The 17,026-nt window shown below is 42.2% G+C and overlaps 1 protein-coding gene across 9 annotated transcripts in view; it reads right to left on the reverse strand.

The window, feature by feature from the left end:
• The window catches only part of LOC311254884 (band 4.1-like protein 1), an 86,472-nt gene that overhangs the window by 10,734 nt on the left and 58,712 nt on the right, over positions 1-17,026 (reverse strand). For 2 of the 9 annotated variants that reach the window (XM_084348903.1, XM_084348898.1), the window contains exons 7-18: positions 16,536-16,754; positions 16,051-16,138; positions 15,800-15,952; positions 13,813-13,910; positions 11,602-11,777; positions 11,248-11,477; positions 10,792-10,827; positions 10,080-10,124; positions 7,518-7,667; positions 5,933-6,019; positions 4,244-5,662; positions 1,296-1,346 (exon numbers count right to left, since the gene is read on the reverse strand). In XM_084348903.1, coding sequence (XP_084205029.1) covers positions 1,296-1,346; positions 4,244-5,662; positions 5,933-6,019; positions 7,518-7,667; positions 10,080-10,124; positions 10,792-10,827; positions 11,248-11,477; positions 11,602-11,777; positions 13,813-13,910; positions 15,800-15,952; positions 16,051-16,138; positions 16,536-16,754 — 2,752 coding nt within the window. The remainder of the gene's footprint in view (positions 1-1,295; positions 1,347-4,243; positions 5,663-5,932; positions 6,020-7,517; positions 7,668-10,079; positions 10,125-10,791; positions 10,828-11,247; positions 11,478-11,601; positions 11,778-13,812; positions 13,911-15,799; positions 15,953-16,050; positions 16,139-16,535; positions 16,755-17,026) is intronic. The other 7 variants (XM_084348906.1, XM_084348904.1, XM_084348899.1 and 4 more) reach the window with 6 other exon arrangements.

Raw genomic sequence — 17,026 nt, forward strand, 5'->3', positions numbered from 1 at the left:
TTGCATGTTTGCAGGGTTTCATGGAGGATCCAAAATTCAAAGCTATTACACATGCAACGTATCCTGAGTATACAGCTGAAAATGATCAGGCATGCAATCATGTCACAAATGAAAAAGTGAATAGGGTTTAAACTACAACAGTGGCTCTGAAGCTAGGGGTTGGGACACCACAAGGGCTCACAAAATAATTAAAAGAAAAAAAGTTATATATATATATTATAAATATTTCCATGATATAAATTCTGATTTATTTTCTGACTTTTTGGACTCTTTGCTTCTGTTTTGTGATTACTGGAACCTCCAAAGGCTAACTACATGCATACAGGTCAAAACTAAGTTAAGACCAGAATCAGATTTTTTGACATCCGTTTTGCTATTGATAAACTATTTTGCCTTTATTATTCCAGAGCAGCTAAATCTGATGAGGGGAAACAAACACCTGAATGTTAAACTCCTGCTTATGGTAACTAGCTTAGCAGATCTCAGTCGCTGCCATCTCAGCTGCTGGCAAGTGGAATTCAAGTGATTCAGTGTGGATAAGCTGCCTCTAAATCACATTTTTTATTAGAGTAAATTGAATACATTTATTTAATTTCACATATTAATAGTAGCCTAGACAGCTGAACACCTAGCGAAAAAGTGATATATTCAATAAAGACTATAAATAATGCAAATAAAATGTATTTTCTTACATAAAAGAAATAGGAACATGTTGTTTGTCGATACTGCAGTTTCTCTGAGCATTTGTTTGTTTAAGTTTTGTGTAGTCGTTCTATGACGAAGATTTCTTTGTTAAAAAAATCTGTAAAAGGTGGTTATACAAGTTTCTGAGTTAGCCTGAAACAATGGGGGAAAAAACAGTATGGCTGACCTATACCCATGATACAACCTGTGACTAGGGTTCAGCATCAATATACATCTGTTTTAATCTGTTTTAATCTGTCTTAAGCCGAAAAGTTTGTGAGCCATTAAATCACACTGAATCTCAGCCAAATTAAAGTAATGCCACTTACATTAATTAGGCACGGACCCTTGCTTATCACAGTAAAAACATCATGATGTCAGCAATAGTCAAGCACAGGGGGTTCTGTATACAGCACATAGATTCAATTCAAACTCTGACCATGGTGATGGATGAGGACATCTGAGTAGCCAGTGAAAAGTAACACACTTCATCATTTTTATATATGAGGAGAAAGTGGTGCAGTCAGTGTGGAGGCATGCAGTTTACCCGCGAGGGGTGCAGAGATGATGTGTAGAGCATATGAAGGTGGGTTTAAATACAAATGAATAACCTTGAAATCAGCAAACGGCTCTTCGTAAATGGCAGGAGTGGAGACAGGCTCCTGCAGGGGGAAGCAGAGGAAAGAGCACAGAGAGCATGTGAAGGTTAGCACAAGCTTAGTGGTCAGTGGACTACAGAGCACACAAACAGAAATCTAACCAGCAGAGCTTGACTGGAGCCTGAAACTATGAGCTCAGTGTGTTCTGAGCACAAAATATTTCACTCCAGACCTAAACTGGGATCCTGTTGTAGCACTCAGACTGAATATAGCCACATGTTTCAAAGCAGCTAATAATTCAGTGTTTTTAATGTCTTTTAAATAGAGGGTGTAACGGTACATGTACATTATTTATCCCAAAGTGTCACAGTGCGGACAAACACAACCGGCTCAGGCAGTCACACTATGGTATAGTATAACTGTTCTGATTCACACTCCAATCCAGAAGGTGGCGGTAATGCACAAAAAAGCTGTTTTCTAACTACCATTAAAGGAGACACGCTCATTTTCAAGTAGTAGTAGTGGTAGTAGTATGCATGAAATTAATAGAAAATGTCAGAACTTGAAATTGTTTTTAAAACACTAAACTTAGCTTCTGCCACTGTCATTCATAAAAACAACACAAAAACACAACTGTGCACATTTTAAAGGAGACATATTATGCTCATATTATTCATAAATCTATTTTGTGTTACTGCTAGAACAGGTTTACATGCTTTAGTGTTTAAAAAACACAACAGTTTTCTTGTTTTATCCAGTGCTGCAGCACTGTACTCCCCCTCTGTATGAGACGCTCTGTCCTAGCTCCTGTCTCTTTAAAGACAACAGAGCAGCTGCACTAAATCATCCTCACATGCACAAACTAGTCGCTAGGTATTAATCATGCAAATGTATGACCCTGTGACGTGGTGTGATGTCACAAAGACATGGAATAAAAGGCGGAACTACTGACGAGGCGTTTCAGGAGCAGTGTTTTCTGTGGGAGAGAGTTGAAGACTTTGACCTTTTTAACTCTCAAGATCTTTTACACGCACAAGAACAAATGTAAAAACACTGAAGGAAAGGAATAAAAGGTCTCTTTTAAAACTACACAAGCATAGGAAGATGATGAAACCAGATGGAGAAGAAGACACTGTGACTGACTACGCACTACGACAAGTTGAAATGAGACACCTAAATGTCTGTTAGACTGTACCAACTATTTTATGGGGGTTTAACGGCACTCGGTGAAGCAAACTGTAACTTGCAATACCGTCTGTTGAAAATAAATGAAAAGAAAACCACATGCAGATGGGATTCTTTTGTTGCCTTCCTGTTCTACCAAACTCGTACTGAACCGTGACCCCAAAACCGAAGTATGTCCCGTACTGTGACTCCTGTGTACTGTTACACCCCGACTTTTAAATGACTCAAACCCAGGTTTAGGTGAGAAATTCAGCCAGACCCAATCTAACCCACTAGGTCTGTCCAGATCCAGTCAGGTCCAAATGGATTCAGGCACAAATTTCAAGCCCTCCTCTACAGTAACATAGCAAACAGCAATACAGGACAGAAAAGAGGTGAGCTTACTGCAACAAAAACATCTACAGCCAAGTTCATTTGTTAGAATTAGCAGAGGCAGGGCAAGAGAATAATGCAGTTTTTATAATGAGCAGGTTTTCAGCATAGCAGCAGCCACTCATTGACCAACGGAGAAAGTGTTGCAACATTACGCACCTTGAATTTCAAGAAGGGCGTATTCAAATGCCGTCAAATGATATTGTTAAATGTCCAATAAAAGGTGCAGGGGCGCGTTTCAAAGCCTGTCAGAGTGACTGTGTGAGTGGGTCCACATGTTTGGAGGAGCGCCTAATATTTTCCCCACACTCCCCCGAGTTCAATCTGATCTCGATATGATTGTCGCTCGCCAGTGAGAGCTGCGCAACACCTCTTCTCATGCCTATTTAATCCAATATATGAAAGAGCTTGACTCAGATGAAAAGGTGGGAAATGATGAAAGCTGTCATGTCTATTCACTTCAAATTCCTTTCATTCCAGTGCCAAACGCGTGCAAGCTCCTAATGATACCAACAGTGAAATGAAAGCAGCAAATCTGACTGTGTCAGGCACTGAGCTGTGGTGTCTGGCTGCTCGCTGCCTGCTGGGGCTTCACAGTTAGAGGAACCAATGGGTTTATAACACCGCTTAGCTTCCTATCCAGGTGGGGTAGAGGCAGATTTATGATTTATTATCACCAATCTGAAGGATCAAGGGATATTTTGTAAATTCTTTTGAAGTGAGTCAGTTTGATGTAGTTTCTCAATCAGAAACCAATTCTATACTCCATTTAGCTCTAATTTGGGCCAATAATAGCTGTCTGTAACATAAAGTAATGGATGGAAGTACTTTTCACCCTTTGTTTCTCCAATGAGTGATTTAATCTGTAACATTAGTATGCAATAAATCATTTGTTTTGCATTTCCAGTTTGAAAATGGCAGGGAGATGTGCAAATCTCATCAGAGCGATGATAATATGTGAGCCTTTCTTTCCTTGCAACCCTCTGACAGAGAACAACGTGAGCTGGAAAGAAATTTGAGGCTCACAAGTTCCAGAAGGCGAAGACAAACCAACAATCAAAACATGAGATATTGATTTTTGTCTTTTTTTTAAATTTCACAGCCAGTGGTGAAGTGTACAGATTTGCCAGACAGTGTGGTGCATGTTGAGGGCAATGGGAGGGAGATAAATTGGGTTGCCTTATGGGAAAATGTCCAAACTTTCTGATTGTTTTTTTTGCCACAAGACGGAGCACACAAGTATCGCTCCGCCTGCTCTTCATACAGGCACGAACAGGTAAGATGGATGAGTGTTTCAAGTCACTGAAAACGTAGAAAAAAAGAAAAATGGCGTGCGAGTCTGTCTGAAGCTCATGCGATGCTGTATTTCCAATGACTGAATAGCAGATGCCAAGCAGAGTTACCGAGTGTCTCTTCTTGGCTGCGTCCAGGCTCGGCTCCCTGCCGACATTTCGGCTGTTCCGCAGCATTAGTCCGGACTCCCTGACCTTCTGTGTTTTTACTGGTGGGGCTGGGGGAGCCATTTTGGGAAGCCCTGAAATCTTTGAGCCGAACGACTGACTCTCTATAGGTCCTCTACCGGACTGATAGCTATCATCTGGATGTTCTAATTTAGCGATACCCTCCTGATCTGCTGCGAATGCTGGATGGAAGGTAGAGACGTCAGTCCAGTTGAGGTCTGAGGGTCCCTCTGGAGAGCCGACCGACCAGCGGTATTCTCTTCTGAGGACCCGTGTGGGATCGTCCTGACCTGACCTGTCCCTCTCGTCCTTACACGCTACGCTCTTTGATCGCTCTGGCTTGAGAGGAACAATCCTGGTGATTTCCGACTGGTAGCTGCTGCCTGACAGTCGGTGGAAGGACGTCCTCTGACCTCTGTCTCCCAGGAAACCCTCGATATCCTCTGCCCCAGAACTACTGATCTTCCTCTCATGTGTCCTGACCTGTCGCAGCTTCACCTCAGCTAGCTCTTTGTTGTCAATAAGGCCCTTCCCTCGCACCTTCTTCACAACCTCCCCTTTAACACCTGCTAATGAACTATCGTGTTCTATCTTTCCGGGTCCGTTCACTGAGCCTAAATCGATATCTGTTGGCCCAACCTGACTCACTTTTTTCTTTACCTGCTCTGTTCCTTGAGTGGAGACCTCACTGCTTTCTCCTATTGATATATCCTCCTGTTTGTTGTCTCTATAGCCCTTGACAGACTGATCCTTTGCTAATCCCTGATCATCTTTCATCATCTCCACTGAGGACAAGTCACAATGATTTCCTGTTGCTGAGGTTTTTTCTGGACTGTTGTCCGAATCTGAGCCGTCATTTTCATCTCCAGTAGAATCGCTGTCCCCTTTACTGTAGATGAGCTCAGCAGGCATTCCCAGGTTTAAGCTCTGGGGTCTCCTCTTTTTCCTTGGTTTAGAAGCTGTGCGTTCTTTCATCTGGCGCGAGCCCAGAGCCACGTCACTGTTTGCCTCAGGGTCTGAGGCTTTCGATGGTTTACCTTGAGATTTGTCTTGAAACAAGTCTGCATTCTCAGATAATTGAATCACAAAACGACTTTTGCCGGTTGGCCGAGGCTCAGAGCATACATCTGCCTCTCTGGACGATTTTGTTGATGGAAATTCATCAATATGGCTTTTCATTTCTTTCCTGTCATACCCTGTTACCTCTTTATGTATCATCTTCGCAATGTCTATCTCTTTTTCCAGCTCCTTTTTCTCCCACGAGGAATCAGATGTGAGAGATTTGTTCTCCTCTTCTGCCTTCCAGTCATGGTCCTGCTGATACGTTTCTTGCTTTTCAATCAATACCCACTCCTCAGAGCCCTATATGTTGGTATAGATTAAACACAGTTAGACATGCCAAGCACACCTTCTGCAAATAATGAAATCTACTCAATGATTTGAATCACAGAACAAGGGAACAAGTTTTGGTAAGCATGCATTTGCATTTAGGGATTTATAGTAGGAGTATTTTCTTGAATACATAGACATGTGAGTGATAATAATGCACAGTAGGCAGTGCATTACACCAGACCACATATGCTATAAATAGTAAACTGTATCATGAAAGAGAAAGAGTGAGAGATGTGCAACCTCAGGTGAAGTCACCAGAGTCTTCTGGACGAAACCCTCAACAGACAGGCTGTTAACAGGGTCCTTTCCAACTGCTCGGCCAACCAACTGCCTCGACACGAGGCAGAGGAGAGAGTTTAAAAGAGAAGGAAAAAAGAAGAAGAAGAAAAGAAGAAGAATCTTTATTTTATATATACATACAATCATACAACATAGTGAAACTGGTTCTCTGCATTTAATCCATCAAAGTGGAGCAGTGGGATGCCAGCCTACAGCACCGAGGGACCATCTCCAGATCACAGCCAGTGAGGGCACTAACTGGAGAATTAACTGAATATACATGTTTTGAAGAACAGCTGGAGTAAATTAGTGAGCGGCACAATAAACCATTTCATGCAAAAGGGAGAAAATGCGAAAGGCAGAAAAGAATCAGTGCAACAAGGACTTAACTGACTTATTCTGTCGAAACTTTTTAATGAACTTCAAGCTAAAAACGTGCAATCCCATGTACCTGACAGACACTGAATCCACATAACCAAATCAGCAGACATTTGCAATGCAAATATATTTTCTGTGACTACATCAAAGAGTCAAGTTCGGCTGAATCTCTTGGAAACAGTGAAGAGCACAGAGACTTTCCAAGCCTTCAACTGTCAGTCAAACAGAATAACACCCCCCTCCACCCGCCTACCCTCGCTGTCATTTTACCTGGAATGAGACACAGAGCAGATTACATTTTCTGCAGCAGGCGTTTGACATTCAATGGGCATAATCTGATCATCCCAGAAAGCAGATGAGAGATTGTCTGTAGACAACTTATGCACAGGCAAAGACAGAGGCATCCTATCTGAACACTACTATCTCAGTGCTCTATCTTCGAAAGCCTAATTACCAAAATGTGATCAAAGCTTGAGTGCTTTCGTGATCCAGCATAAAGGAAACTGTGTCACTGTTAGGCAATCAAGGGTGGGGGGTGGGGGGGATAACTGATAATTATTTCTCAAGTGCCTCACATTGAGTAAATCCTCAAAAAACATCTTGAAACTAATCTCATCAAGATGCTTCCCTCTGTGCTCCTTGTCAGTCATCTTCAAGTACCTTTGAGATATTGTCAGAATTATTCTGGTACACCAGAGAGAGGCAGGATGCACTTCATTATAAACCGCTTAAAATAAACTGCAGATTTTTATGTTTGTTCCTTCGAGCAGAAGTGTCTTTGCACGGGAGATATATATTTGAAGCGCCTGAAAGGAAAGAAATTAAAGAACCATAACTACCTTCACTAATCACGCTCATTTGCTTTTTCTTTTTCTTTTTACAGTCATACCGGTACAGCACATCTTCAGGCTTGAATTATTTAAACGAAATGAAAAGAGCATACGAAAAAATTTGCCAACAGGCGCTTCCATGTGACAGAATATGGCCTGTCTCGAGTCAAGCAGCAAAAAGAAGAATCCAACATGACAGCGGCCGGACTGGAATATCAATGCCCTTTAATGGAATGTCAAGCATCAGAGGTCGCTGGATTTGAGATATTGACCACAGCGGACATTAGAGCCCACAAATCTCCCCACCCCCCCTCCCACCAGCATGAGCCCCTACTCACAGCCTTCTTCTCGGGTGTGCCTGTCGGGGAGGTGGCTGACAGACGCTTCTCGCGGTTCATCAGCTTGCTGTTGGGCTCCCTCAGGGTTCTCTTCAGCTCGTTGATGCTGGCCTGGTGCTTCAGCAGGAAGTCCTGCGACTTATCCAGAAACTTGAGGAGAATGCGTAGAAGGAGAAAAACAAGACGGGAAGAGAAGAGGAAATGCATTAGCAGGATGTCAACGTACTTTTCAGCAGCAGCAGTACTCACATCGACACATCTGATATGCATGACTAAATGGGATGTGAGATAATACGGCCCATACGCAGGAGAAGATGGGATGTGAAGTGCTAACAATTACTTTAACTAGAGAATATGCTGGTGTTTTACTTCTCTTTGTTGTAGCAAATGGAGAGAAATGACATTTAAGATGCTACTGATGCTCGCAGAAAACAAAAGCAATTATACTGACGACTGAATTAGTTTTTTAGACATAAACAAACACTGCAATCAAAGCACTCACTGCAAAGTAGACGATGAAGAAACGAGTGTGTGAAGTCTATTAACCTTTTCGGATAATTAAAATGTGCATTTATTTTGTTTGTGTTTTGTGAATGATGACACTCATTGGTGGAAAGTAGTACGAATCTGATTGCCATTTTCTGCTAACTTAAAGGGTAACGCCACCAATTTTCCACATTAAAGTGTGTTTGGGGGCTCAGGGGGAGCACTACTACGTATGTGAAAGAAGTAGTATAAATCATTTTGTGGCTCCAGAGGAAGCTGCATGTAATCTCATAAATTGCCTCCAGTGATGTCACTCAGTGGAATGCAACTTGGCCAGTGAGTGACATCACTGGAGGCAATTTATCAGATTTACTTTGTTTTACACACTTTACAGGTTAAAGGATAAGTTCAAAAAGTCCATCTTTAAACAACAGTCAGGTGCTTATATACACTTAAAACAGTTTTTGCTTACTGCAATCATTCCCCATGTTCATATTGGTCATTAAGAGATCCTTTCCTAATGTATCCTGCCTCATTGTGAGTGATAAGGGACAAAATATGTTGTCCTCTATGTAAAAAAACATATTTTAAAGTTTATCTGAAGTAAAAAAGAGGCTTTCTTTAAACAGTACCGTCTTTTTAGAGCAAAATTCCCTTTTTTGTGTCACAGTCTCTTCACTGCAGCTCAACAAGTGAACACAGTCCAGAAAACAGAAAGACGATCTTATACTTAAGGCTGTTACTTTGGAAGACACCCACTGGATTTGTCTAATTCAGACTGCTAAAGCCTAAAATTAACTTGAGATAAACTTAAGAACATATTTTGGCATAAAACCAGAACTGTGGATCTTGTCGCCCATCTCTCCTATCAGAAGCAAATTATGAAGGGATTTCTTCACAGCCGGTATGATCATGAGGAATGATTACAGCAAAAAAAACAACCTGTTTCATTGTTTATGAGATTATTCTAAGGCAGATGACAATTTTTGAACGTCTCCTTTCAGATTTTATGTTGAAAATATATGATAAGCTTATTAAATGCAATGCATTGCTTAAAATTAAACAAGTGTGTAGTATTGCATGTGTGAGTTGTGAGCAGTTCCACCAAACATTTGGAGACTTTTAACCTCTTAAATTCTCAGATGATTTCATTTAGATAACGACGCCCAGTGATGTCAAAATATCGTGTTTCCAAAGACGGCGGCTCAGGCTGATCTTGTTCAGGTTGAATACTGCTGGACTACCTAATAGTCTTATAAATACACACAGTAATAATGTAAAGTGGCTTCGGTAGAGGAGGAACAATGCAGTGATCAGTTAAATTCACTAGCAATTTCTTTTACTGCATAGTTATTCCTCTGTTGCCATAAAATATGCATTCTTGATTTTTATTCTAGTTTTTCTATGAAATAATAATTTAATAATCTTGTCTCACAGGCAGATTCCTGATTGCTAAAAAGCTAAAGAGAAGATGAAATAAAAAAAAGTCCCATTAAAATGAAGTGCAAATGTCTGAACTCATTTGAACAACCATTCTCCATTAGACTGGCTGGCCATAAACTCCAGTTTTTGTAGCAGGCGTGGTGAATACTGATGTTCAGTTCGTGCTAACACAGTCAATAGAAAGAGCCGACCAGATCCACACTGAACGTCTCTCAGTCACAGGGACTACTTTTCTTCAGAACAAGTACTTTCTGTATTTTATACATTTCATACGTTTACTAAGTGGGGAGTTTGACTTTGACTTGTGAGTCTTGAGACTTGAGTTTTTTTAGTTTGTTGTCAACTTTCACTTGAGGAAAGTGAGTGCTTCTCCCACAGAGCAGAATATTCCAAAATAGTGAGGAAATGCATTGATGTTAAAGCACTTAGAGCGGAAGATGGGCTCACTCCTATCTATAACACAGGAGACTTTCTAAGCTTGATCTTTTAAATCTCTATGACATTAAAAAAAAAAAAAAAAGATGTCCTTTGATCCAAGATGGCGGCTGCAGGCAAACCTCAATCTGCAAAAACCCCAAAAGACTAGCGGTGCACACGACAAGAAGCACACGGGCTGAAGACAGGAACCTGTACCTCCTGTTTGTGCCGAGGAGTGGCCTCCTGGTCCAACTGAGAGAGCTGAGTTGGGGCAGGAGAATGGGCGAGCACAAGAGGGGTCAGAGGTGAAGAGTGCAGGGTCAGAGAGTGCAGGAACAAGGTCGGGTGCAGAGACAGGGTGGGAGAAGGTAAGTCAGTCAGAGGACAGGCAGGCAGACAGACTGGAGGGCTACATTTGGCCACTTGTTACCATGCCAAGACGAATTTGGAAATTACTTGAAAGTACATCCCAGTAGACATTTTGGAGTTTAATAGATCCTGGTTTGGCATGCAAGTGCACCAAAAGTAGAAAAGTGGAGGTTTTTGAAGCATAGTTGCTTTTACCAAATGTGAAATCAAGACAGAAATATTCTTCTTACATCAGTTCAGACTGGTTTCCAAAGCGTTTTGAGCGTTTCGTCGTAACGTGCACAGCTGACATTTGTCACCATCTTACCAATCACTGTCTGTCAAATGTTTGCTGGGATGCTATGACAAATATGACTCAACCTTGGCAGCAGCTCTTGCTTGCTCATAGTGCAATGCAGCACAGTTTTTTTTTCTGATAACAGAATTACTGTCACAGTTAGATAGTGGAAGACAGGCAGAAACAATGAGATACAATTAGACAGATATACTTGAAATAACAATGGATGGATAGAGACAGGTGTACAGACAGACAGAGACCAAATCACCAGACACCAAATACCTCCTGTTTACTGTCAACTGGTGACCCAGCCTCCTCCTTAACGCCAGCAAGAGTTAAAAAAAGAAAAAAGCATGTTAGCAACAGAGGGCTAGGCTCGAGTTTGCACTTCTTAGCATAATGAGAAAGGGTTAAATACTGTAAAGCTGTCAGCGGGATTTATGAGCAGTGCGGTGTAAGCATATAAGCCAGAGTGAATAGGAGTGAAAGGAGAAGAGTTAGTAAATGCTAAATCCACTGAAGCCACCACAGCGTTACACCCCGGCTGGATAAGCCTGAACTGACTTGAGGAGCTTGTGCTGCACCTATGTACGTCAGCAGCCCTGCAGTCCATACCTTCATCCTGCACCGAGACCGAGGTGTCTTCATGTTGACTAAAGCTCTTTACATTTGGACCTTACATGAGAAAATCAACTCTATCACAGTGGAAATTCATAAACTCCAGGAAGTCTTTACTACCATGATCTCCTTCTTTCTGCTCGGTGTGACATTGCCGTCATGGTCTTTGTCCTCCTCGTTCTGGTCCTGTTCTTGGTCCTTGTCCTCCTCGTCCTGCTCCAAACTGGGCTCCAGCTCAGTCTCCTGCTCGTCCATAGAGGGGCTGTGGAGGCGACGCTGTTCACTGACGCTGCGGTGGGACAGGCCATCGTGGTTCTCACACATGGCCGATACTGGCCTTGAGAACTCTGCTGGTAACAAGAGTTGAATGATTACAAGAGGCAGGTCAGACTTTAAAGCAAAGATTTGACATATTGGGAACTATTCTCAGGGTTCTTTGACGCCTGTAGTCCAGTGGATTTTTGTGACTCTCACCTCCGTCCAAGCTCCTGGACAACAGGTACCTCTTGCTTGTGGAACGCTCAAAGTGCGGAGCGGGCCGGTCTATCAGAGCGCTGGCCTGTCTGGTTTGAGCCTGCGTCCTTCCACTGTATCGAAACTTTGAACCCATCACTAAGAAGCCCTTTGGAGGAGGCTCAGGAGACACCAGCCTGTGAAAACAAACACAGTCATCGGTGAACATTCCTGACCACATACTGTACCGTGTAACAAAAAACACAGAGGCGAAGGCTCCAATTGTGTTAGACTGAAAATGGGATTCAAGCGAACTTCTGATAGAACATTTTCCATGGATGATTTGCAACTGCTCACAAAGGAAGCCATTACATTACATTTTCTTGCTGATATGTGATCACATTTTTCTGTGTGATTTGGAGCAGCCATGGTCATCAGGTAGCAAAGTGCCGTCAATGCTGTTCATTTCCAGGTTAAAGCCACAGGCAGTTTGAGAAAGTGGCCGTCGTCAAAAATTCACATAAACATTCTGATACTGTCATTACTTTTCTAATAACACAGAACTATTTATCCTGCCTGCTCTGTTATAATACAGGGTAAACACATTATGTGACTGTGACAGAGGGAACTCTTCAGAGGAAACAGAATTAAACTTTTAGCTTCTGAAATAAATATTTTTGAGACAGCTTCGATGGAGCGCAGGCTGCTTTACTCCAAACAATTTCGCTTTATGAATCTGGAGAGCGCATTTGTGTGTCTGACCTTTTGGATGTGTAGAACAACACAGAATATTAATTCCTGTCGGTGTGTCCGAAGATTTCAATCATCACTGAAGTCAGGCTTCTGCCTTGTGCGTAGAGCAGAGCTCTCTTAATGGAGAGGTGCACTTACTGTTTCCACTGTGGGGGGATCACTGCAGGTTATGTTATATTTTCCTCATTAATGATGTTTTATTTCTCCCACTTGCAGATTATACTCAAATTTAAATGTGCTCCGCGTATAACTACAGCGGTAACTGTATGTCTTTGTTTGCAGTTGATAGCATAATCAAGAATGACATTTAGCCTCTGTGATTAAAGATTTAATCAATATTGCTTAGGCCTAAACTCGGTGCTTTACATTGTCCTCAGACAGCCGCGTAATACAGTGCGGGGCAGGCATAGCTGCGCTTGTGTCTAGGAATACAGACATTATATGGTTGAGGGAATGTAGTCACAAAGCAAAGGGCTGTCTGACGGCAATGTAAAAAGCCAAAAATATGAAAATTATAGTGCACATGTAAACGGATATATATTTTTTAGGTGTGCCTTCCTTTAAGGTGGCTAAACACGTCTTTCTGTTGGTGCCTTTAAGCAGTACAATGCTCTGCTTCCCTGTCGGTGCTACACGCTGCTTCTCCACACAGGGGGAGAGCTGACGGCCATCTACTGCAGGTAACACACTGACTAGGGATAAGTACCTCATACAACCCCTCATCAAAAGACCTGAACTATCACTTTAACATGATTTTTGGATGGGTTAAAATTAAGATTGATTATATATGATGATTTCTTTTGCAATTACTCTCATGACTCTGCATCCTTTATCTGCTCCCTCGTTGACTTGAATTATAACCAAGCCAGTCCTTTTTACCTGTGTAAATATCTCTGAAACAGATGGCAATCAGTTCCTGGTGGACAATCACTTTTTTTCAAAGGCTCATCTCTGGGGAAACCCTAATAGCTGGAATCTGCATCTGTCACGATTAAATTTTTCATGAATCATTGGATGTATTAGTCAGGATATGTTGCACCTGCCGGTGTCCTAATTATTAACTTCCATGCACAAAAAGCTTCTGTTATACACATTAAATATCCTCTTTCTTTCTATGTGAACCCACAACCTTAAAGTTCAAACTGCTGCTATGCTCAGAGTTGGATCTTCTGTTCTGCTTGTGTCTGTGCCTTTTGCATGCTAACTACAAAGCGAGCTTTACCACTCGTATTTGAATGAAGGAATTGATTCTTTGTATCGCCTGCACACTCTGTAAAGGTGTATCAGTATTCAACACCAGATCACTTGTAAAGCCAAGGTGGCCATGAAAGTAATATGAGCTGTAGAGTCACTGCGTGTTTTACAAAGCACTGTATAATGAGCTGTGTGTGGCGCGCCTGATAGTTGTACACATGGAAATGTTCTGTTTGTATTGATCGGACAGGAACCTTCCAACCATGAGACTGGATCAATTCTTACCGGAAGAAGGTGTGATGCTCGATGCAGACCTTCCACAGCTTCTTGGCAGCTCTGTGATTCGGAAGCTTAAAGCCGATTGTACTTTCAAACTGCTCGTACTGGAGGGGAGAGAGTGGAGAGACAGATAAATGTGAGGAAAGTGTAGGGGATACAAAACCAAGTGTGCTTACTTTGTTTTGATGAAGGCAAACTCAGTACTTCTGCATAGAAAAAGGTTCAGGGCAACCTAATACATTTATAAAAAATTCAGTAAATCCACTGCATCTCTGAACCCCATCAATTAAACGGTCGTTACTTTGTGCTAGCATAAACACATATAGAACATGGATTTTGCTGACTGGACAGAAAGGAGCAGATGAAGGCAGGGGAGGGATTATATTCAATGTTCAGACACCGGGAGCAAAAGTGAGGAAAACTATTTCATGGCTCTATATTTACACTCTTTATCCCTCTATTCTGGCTGTGGATGCAGCTGCAGCAGCTCTGTTAAAGGGGCTCTTTATTTGGCTCAACCACAGGCTCACTGTGTGGCTCTGTCACTTGACTGGGTCTGGCCCAGACAGCCTGTCACACTGAGGCTCAGTATGGAGGATAAGCTGCAGCGCCGCACAGCACAATGAGGCAGGCCAAAATATAGTCCCTGACCGTGCAGGGGAGCAAAACTGGAGGTATAAAGCAAAGGACTTTACAGCCATCTGCTCAGCACAACTGACCACACAGTCACTCCTGCCATGGCTTTTTAGAGTGACAGCTGTGACAGAACATCATTATTACTGTGCTAACAATCTGAGGTCATGGCTTGAAGGACTAGTTTGACATTTAGGGAAATAGGCTTACTTGCTTTCTTGCTGAAAATTAGATGAGAGGATCAATGACATTCTCATGCCTGTATGCTAAACACAGTATTAGCTGGTGCCTGGAGATGGTTGGCTTAGCTGAAGCATAAAGATTGGAAGCAGGGTGAAACAGCTTGCCTGGCTCTGTCCAAAGGTAAAAGACTCAGCCTAACAGCACCTATTTATTCAAATAGTGTGTTAATTAGTGGTTTTAAGAGGTGCTGGTATGCTGGCTATTTTACCGTATTGGTGAAATTCTAGCCGATTAATAATGCTGATAATATGAAGCAAAATTGCTTTCATTGTTTAAAAAAAGTCCAGTATTCACAAACTCTGACATAGTTGGTGGATGTTTGCACCTTGAAAGTTGGTTTGCGATCCAAATTATCATATTTTCTAACCAAATGTTAGCCTTTCTTAAGCTCAGGTGTGCATAAACTATAGATTATAAACTTCTTTTTAAAATTAAAAGAAAATGATCTAACCTGCATTGGCCATATGAAGCAGGTAACTTTCGGTTACCATCCATATTGTGCATCTGGGGCGGCTTTTATGCTAAGCTAGGCTCACTGGCTTCTAACTGAAGCTGCATTCTTCATGCTTAGCTTAAACGGACTCACATGAGAGTGGCATCGATCTTCCCATCTAATTCTACACAAGACAGTGGATATATGATTTTCTCAAATTTAAACACTGTTCCTTTAAAGAAGGAATCTACTGATTTAATATTGCATTTTAATAGTAGTAGGGAACTTGTGAGAGACAAGCAACAAGCAGCAGAGGCCCAAATATCCTTACTTTTACACCCTAGTGTGGGTCAAGCTCCAAAAAAACTGGAACAGCTACATTTCCCATAATGCAACTGAATGTCTATGTTAAATCCCTGCCTGGTTAACACTCAGTCCATTTCACATACACAGTTTATCACAAAGGCTTTCTGTTTTAAATTTGCGGTCCACAGGCCCAAATAACCTGGATGACATCATCATGACATCAGCAGGGTTACTTTGTCAGATATTACACAACTCTGTCTTTTTGCTCTAAATGCAAGTAAAAAACTTGTAAAATATGTAAAAATATAAAAATACTTGTGAGAGAAACAAAGTGTGCCCCAAAGTGCCCATTTAATTATCCCTAACCATGCTGCATACCTCTCCAGGTCGTATCTTGATGTAGAAGTTGCTCCTCTTATAGGAGATCTTGAGGATCTTTGGCCAGGCGAAGCGGTTGATCCTCAGCCTATCGCGGTAAATCAGCAGGCCGTTGGCACAGACACCCAACATTATGTCAATCCCTTCAGAATCCTGCAACCAACGAGGGACAGTAAAGAGGCAGGAATTATTAAAGAGCAACATCGTGTGCATCCTTGAAGCCCACTTTCATGATAATTAAAACAGCCAACCTTAGCGTGATGGAGGTCTACCCCGTACATGGACAGTTTCTTCGCATTCTCCAAGAAGTTAATTTCAGCCTCTGCTGGAGTCATCCCCCTGTGGGCAGAGAAGCAGTTATATCTGTAACCAACAACAACAGGCCTTCTTAAATAATGAAATCATAATCTTGCACAGAGGGGCTGAATTATCTTAGTAATATCCCTGATATCTTCAACTCTAAATTTCTCCCATCCATCCCCCTAAGCATTACATTTGGTGGTATGCCAGAAAGCATTGCCAGATCAGAGCATGGTGAGACCTTCTAAGTGAGAAAGTGGTCTCGCACTGGCAAGACTCAGACTGTGTACATCTCGATGACAGATGGCGCTGTAATGTGACGGCATCTATCAACCATATGCGTGATGGAGTGTTTTAACACTTTGGCGAACTCATCAGCTGATCATCCCAAGAGATTTGTGGATAGATGAAATTTAAACATGAGCGTGTTCAGTACTTGTAGTTTCGATGGAGCTCCATCACCCTCTCCTCCAGCTCGCGAGTCTGATTCGGAGCAAAGCGGAAATCGCTGACGTAGTCAGAGCCGTGGTCGTCGTGGTCGTAGTCGCCCAGCTCGGCTTGAACGGAGTAGGAGCCCAGGAGGGCGTGAGTGACGAACGAGCACGGCAGTCGACCTGACAGCATGTCATCCCTCAGCTGCAGACACAGGTAGTATCTGTCAGAAGAGACAAAAGGGGAGGAGAGGAGGGTGTTGGCAGTCAAACAAGCCTGAGCCAAGGCGAGCTCCAACAAGTATTCAGCATAGTTAATCCATGGCAGTTAGCAGCATTCCAGGTCTAATCCTCAAAAAGGAGTGAGGGATTTAGGTTGCTTTGACACCGGGGCGAATATGCCATGTAAATTGTTACAATACTTTTATATAAACAGACATCTTCATGAAAATAAAGGAGGCGAATTACCTGCAGAATTGTAACCAATTTCTCCCCT

This window comes from Pagrus pagrus (assembly GCF_965226575.1).
Source record: "Pagrus pagrus genome assembly, chromosome: 3".
Lineage (NCBI taxonomy): Eukaryota > Metazoa > Chordata > Actinopteri > Spariformes > Sparidae > Pagrus > Pagrus pagrus.